Consider the following 6,000-nt stretch of genomic DNA (forward strand, 5'->3'; position numbering starts at 1 on the left):
GTCATAATTGATTTTTCAGTAACTATTCATTTTCAAGTTTCAACGCATCTCTTATTTTTTTCCATTTTCTTTGTAAACCTATTTATACGCTTGCAAGCTCAAATTGAGCATGGATGGAGAAAAAAGTAGGGAATTTTGTCTCTATGTTCCTACTGACTGTTGCAAAGAAAATAACTGTAATATCCCTTTTAATTTTTCTATTTTGCCTTAAATGGAAAATCCACACTCACACTAATAATTGCATAATTAATTCTAAATATTAATCTTTATAATTGTTAACTTTCAATTTAAAGCTTAATACAAAATTGAAAACATTAAACTTATATTCTGCAGTAACCTTTCCTTAATCTGCAAGTATTGAAAGATCCCTTGCAACCTTGACCAAAGAATTTACTCTTTCCATCCGTTCTTCTGATTTGTTTATATATACTTCATTTGCACAGTCACAGATTGGCAAAGGCAATGGTATTTATTTTGTGGATTTGTTTTGCAGATTTATTTACGTAGAGATATGAAACTACACGCGTAGACTGAAATAATCGAAATCATAAATAGACTGATATGACAAAAGTTCTTTTAATTTAAGAAATTGTGATACAAAACACGGGTAGAAATCTGATTTCTGATCTTAAAAATAAATATGACAGTCTGAGAAATTTTTGCAGCTTATTGGAAAGTAGTTCGCCCGGCTTGTATTTAGATACAGACTCAAACAATAGACTCCCAGAGTCGTCCCGATAACAGGGGTGTTCCCACGTATTCAAGAAGAGATTTTCACCTACTGACAAGTGGTCAATGGACAGAGATATCTACAGTTAGACGTCATTTGTCCATCGATCCATTATTTATATTACACTTGCGTCCATAATTTTCACGCACCCGAAGTAAAAACTTGTATGCAACATATGAGATTTTACTACAGTGGTTGAGTTTAAGTTAATAAAGACCAGAATACCTACTGGTAATAAAGGGAGCGGCAAACATGGATTTTGATTTGTGCACTAAGGTACAAGGTTACAAGCTATGAGTGGGTGATGAGTAGAAGGAAATTAACTTACAGTGCCTGATCCTTCAGTAGACGGACCGCCAATGAAAAGCATAATTCTGGCAGCAGTGCCAGGCACACAAGCCCCAACCAGCCCCGCAGCCACACTGAGGGCAGGGCCCGTGCAACGTGCAGCTCTTGCACTCGTCTGCGCCGCCCAGGGATCCCTCTGCAATTCTTCCAAAACCTTCAAGCAACACCAAGCTTACAGTCACAAGGCAAATACAAATATCCATCCTTGCGGAAACATGACTGCACTTACCAAATTCAAAGTGAATTCACATTGCGAAGCAGGTAATAAGAATCGAGCAATACTCTGAGCAGAAAGGCCATCCTTGACCCCTGCAATGATCCCCACTGGAGGTTTATTTGTATCGGCAAAGAAATTAAGGTAGTCCAGAATGTGATCTCTGCTGACATGTTTAGTTCCATTGAAGACATAAGACTTGGGAATATGGGAGAAGCCTAACTCGTGGACATAAACATGAGCACCGAAGGATATGAAGCCCACTGTTGCGCTCTCCGGCAGGAGGCTGATGGCCTGGGTTAAGGCAGCCTTAAGAAAGCTCAGTTCATCTTCTGGAATGCACATATCAATCACAAAGAGGAAGACGGGAGGGGAAGCGGAAGGGGAAGAAGCAGCGTACTCCACAGTGGTATGGTGTGAGAGTAGCTCAGGAGGAAGATGATCTGGGGCCAAAGCAGCATATGATTGGGGAAAATGGTTGCGAGCAGAGCAGAGAGGGCAAGTCCATGTCTTGCCAACAAAATCCACAGTGGCGAAGGGATTCAACGCCGAGCGGCATGCCGTGCATCTGAGCGGACCGTAGGGCAGCACTGCCCCCTGCGCCAGATCCTTCAGAGGCGTGTACACGGCCGCAGTGGGAACGACGCATTCTGAAGCTTCTGCATTGGTCGCCGGCCATGTGTTCCAGCTCATTCTCACGCCATCCTCTGCCTCCCCGTACGCCATGACCACCTGCTAACTCTTCACAGACGCCGACTGAAATGTCTTTCCCCCATTGAGCTTGTCCACTGTTCCCGAGACCTGAAACTGAAATGGTGAAAATTGAAAATCTAAAATAAAAATTATTATTTATGTTATAATGATAATCAAAGAAATAAAAAACGGAGCATAAACAGCATAAACAGGAGATGCAATGCGTCGTCATAGATCAGTGCGAATAAGGTTAAATAGTTCTAAATTAACATTGTGATGCATTAATAATAAGGTTAAATAGTTCTAAATTAACATTGTGATTTAATTTTTGCCTAGAAATGCACTGATGACTCCTATTTTGTTGTTAAATTCTCGTCGTAGAAATGCAGTTGTGATCTGAAAGGATGGTTCATATTTTGTTGTTAAGTTTTCGTGTTATATTATTATATGTTTGAGCATTTAAGTCCAATAATAAGAGGTCAAAGTTCCCAACTATGTATTATTCCCATCTTGATTATCAAATGGAAGTCACACTATTTTTAATCATTATAGAGAGATAAATAGCAATATGGAACAAGAACAACATAAACATATATACAGAGGAAAAAATAATAGATAATATATAGAAGGAAGAGGAAGAGAAATAAAATAGTAAGAGCGATATCAATATAAGTTGTGCGTGTGTGTGAGAGAGAGAATTTAAATATAATTATTTTTCTTAATAAAACAAATAGTCAAAATAAAATCATGGTTATAATGAAAAATTAAAATATATTATATTTTAATTAATGAAACTAAGAATTTAACTTTTATATTAAAACTCACATTTGTATAAGAAAAAATGAAAGATAGATAGATAGATAAAATTTTAACGTCCACGAGGCCAAAAATAGCCTATGGGACAGCAAGACAACTCAAGCAGACTTAAGTAGCGCTGTTCGCCTCTTGTGTAGACTAATGATGAGCCCCCCCAATTGCTCAATGTACTCTTCGTTGAACAGGTTATGCCAAGAACTGTCACATATAGTATCCGCAAACTTATCCCTGCTATCCTTGTAGGCCTCACATTCTAGAATAAAGTGCTGTTCAGTTTCCACTTTCCCAGAATTGCAAAATCTGCAAATTCTCTCTTCCCAAGCCTCCTTTGGCCTCTTCCAACGCCCGGTCTCACAACGAAGTTGGTGAGAGTTGGTTCTCAGCTGAGCAATAAGAATTTTAGCTCTCCAAGAAATGTTGGCTCCTATGTACACTTTTTCGAGTTGATCACAAGTGGGGTTGAACTCATTTATATAATATAGTTTCTTCCTCCCAATCTCGCTTCCCCAATTTCTCTTGTAGAATTTCTCCATAACAAAGACCTTTATTTCTTTATTACTTGTGGGGCACATATTGAAATGAATATTCCATTTACTCATCCACTTGATGTTTTGTTGCATCCATGTCCTTTTTCGCTTACATAGTGTGTCACTAAAGACAACTTTCGGCCATCTATCCTCTTCCATTTTTTTGATTCTTTTTAGATAGCTTAAAAGGCGAACCATAGCAAGTGCCTCAATAGGCGCAGCCCCCATTTCACTTAGCATGATGTCATATGGAACAGTGCTTTTAATTTTAAACTTGCTTGTAATCAAGCGCTTTTGGATTCCTTCGATTTGTTTCCATTGTGCTATAGTAGTGTTGCTGGCCCATAATTCACACCCATAAAGAACAACTGGCAGCACAAGAAGACCAAACAAAGTTTGAATAGTTTTCCAATCCCACAACTCCGCTTCACGGCACCTATTCTGAAGAGCGTAGAAAGCCTTCCATCCACCTAATGTCCTTTTATACCTGCAGCTAGACCAGCTTAGTTTTTTGTTGAAATCGATGCCAAGGTATTTATATTCCGCAACTTCTTCGAGAACACTTCCATTGTAATAAAATTCATGTTGATGCTGTTTTTTATTATTAGAGAAAATCATAACCTTGGTTTTGCTGATATTGACTTGCATCCCCACCATTCTACAAAAGCGCTCAAGAGAAGATAGATGGTCTTGCAAACCACAAGCAGATTTGGCAATTAAAATGAGGTCGTCCGCATATAGGAGTAGCTTTATAACAAATTCCCCTAGCTGAATGCCTTCACGCTCTTGCGTGTTTAACCACTCTTCCAGTTTGTCAATATATAAACCAAATAAAGTAGGGGATAAAGGGCAGCCCTGTTTGACCCCGATATCGCTCCTAAAACATTCTGAAATGCCATCTGAAGTTCTAATTTTGACTTTCACCTCTTCGTACATTCTATGAGCAGCAGCTCTGAGATGCCTAGGAATCCCCAATTCTTCCATTCTCAACCAAAGCTTGTCTCTCGGAACGGTATCAAAAGCCTTTTTGAAGTCAACAAAGCAACAAAAAACCTCTTCTTTTTTCTCCCACTCTTTTTCAATGTGTCTCAGAGTGACACAGTGATCCACTGTCGAGTGCTTTGGCCTAAAACCAGCTTGCCCTTTAGCACGTTTATGATTTTCTTCTGCCCATTTGCTGATCCTAGTTTCTATCATACTGCCAAAAAGTTTAGCAAAGAGGGGATTGATCATTATAGTCCTGTAGTTGGAGGGATTGTTAACATCACCACTCTTAAAAAGTGGTATTGCAAGGCTGATTGTCCAATCTTTCGGAAACCCTTCCTGGCAGATTTTGTTGAAGATTTCAGTGATGTGTGGTGCAAGAGTTTTCATACCCCACTTCAAATATTCAGCTTGAAGCGCAACAAGGTCTTTTGCTTTGCCTCCACCCAACTTCTTAATCCCTGTCTCTATCTCTTGCACAGTAAAAATATTTGTGGTATCATTGACCAAAGGTGGCTGTCCCACTCCACCCTCTTGTTCATAAAGTTTCTTAGCATAATCAAACCATTGGGTGGCAGTAATATTATTTTCAGTTTGCTTCCTCCTTGGTTGGAGTTCTTTCCAAAAACGTTTGGGGTTATTTCTGCCCAAGAAAATTAGCTCCTCTCTCCTTGTGGACATAAAATCGATTTTTTTCTTCTTTAGGATCTGTTTGTAGGTCTTAATGTCAAGGTTAGTTTTATTTGACTCCTTTAGATTTCTCCTAGCCCTCTTGCATTCCTTATCAAACCATGCATTGGCTGGAAAACAATTAGTTTCAGATTTTCTATTTTTTGCTCTCTTGCATTTTGAAAGAGCCTTGTGAATCAGATTTGATAAATCATGACTATTAACACCATGCTTATAAAAATATTTTATAAATAAAACTATTTCTTTAATTTTACACAATTAGAGAAGGTTTACTATTTAATGTTTTGTATTTCCAATTTTTTCATAAAATTAAGTAATTTTTAATTATGAAATAATATCTATTTAATTTAATATGTACATTTGTAAATAATAAATAGATGTAATACATATAAAACATTTGTAAATAATAAATAGATGTAATACATATAAAACATTTGTAAATAATAACTAGATGCAATACATATAAATTTGATGTTGAATAAATATGATGTAATAAATAAGAAATAGAATATAACTGTTTAATTTTAATACATAGTTTATAAAAACTTAATAATAATTTACATATCTTTTAGAATTAAACTTATTTTTTTGTGGTTATTTCCTTTAGTATATTATTTATTGTAAAATATAATTATTAATTTAATATTTAAATATATATTTAAGATTTAAATATGTTTAAACTAAATGATAAATTGTTTAAATATAAAATATTAATAATAATAGATGATATAATTTACAAATTGTAACACTTATCAATTATACATATTACGAACACTATTATAAAATATATTAAAAAAATAATATTGTTTAATTATTTTTTACAAAAGTAAAATAATAGTAATAATTTAAATAATTTTATTAAAAAATCAAAGTTTAATGCATTCATTAATGCAAGATGAAGTTATTAGAAATATTTGTATTTTTGTTGAAGAAAATTAATTTTCTCCCCCACCAAAAATAGTACGAACCAATAGAATGAATGAAAAATGTAATTTATA

General features: G+C 35.6%; 1 protein-coding gene across 3 annotated transcripts in view; it reads right to left on the bottom strand.

The window, feature by feature from the left end:
• LOC149530211 (protein transport protein SEC23 E-like) overlaps positions 1 to 2,185 on the bottom strand; it is a 300,314-nt gene extending 298,129 nt beyond the window's left edge. Inside the window, exons 1-2 of one of the 3 annotated variants that reach the window (XM_089811665.1) lie at positions 1,308 to 2,184; positions 1,059 to 1,232 (exon numbers count right to left, since the gene is read on the bottom strand). In XM_089811665.1, coding sequence (XP_089667791.1) covers positions 1,059 to 1,232; positions 1,308 to 2,018 — 885 coding nt within the window. In that variant the 5' untranslated portion in view covers positions 2,019 to 2,184. Of the gene's footprint in view, positions 1 to 1,058; positions 1,233 to 1,307 lie in introns of all 3 variants that reach the window. The other 2 variants (XM_089811664.1, XM_089811666.1) reach the window with 2 other exon arrangements.
• Between the last annotated feature and the right edge of the window lie 3,815 nt (positions 2,186 to 6,000).

This window comes from Cupressus sempervirens, chromosome 11 (assembly GCF_028749045.1).
Source record: "Cupressus sempervirens isolate cs-2001-9-10 chromosome 11, ASM2874904v1, whole genome shotgun sequence".
Classification (NCBI taxonomy): domain Eukaryota; kingdom Viridiplantae; phylum Streptophyta; class Pinopsida; order Cupressales; family Cupressaceae; genus Cupressus; species Cupressus sempervirens.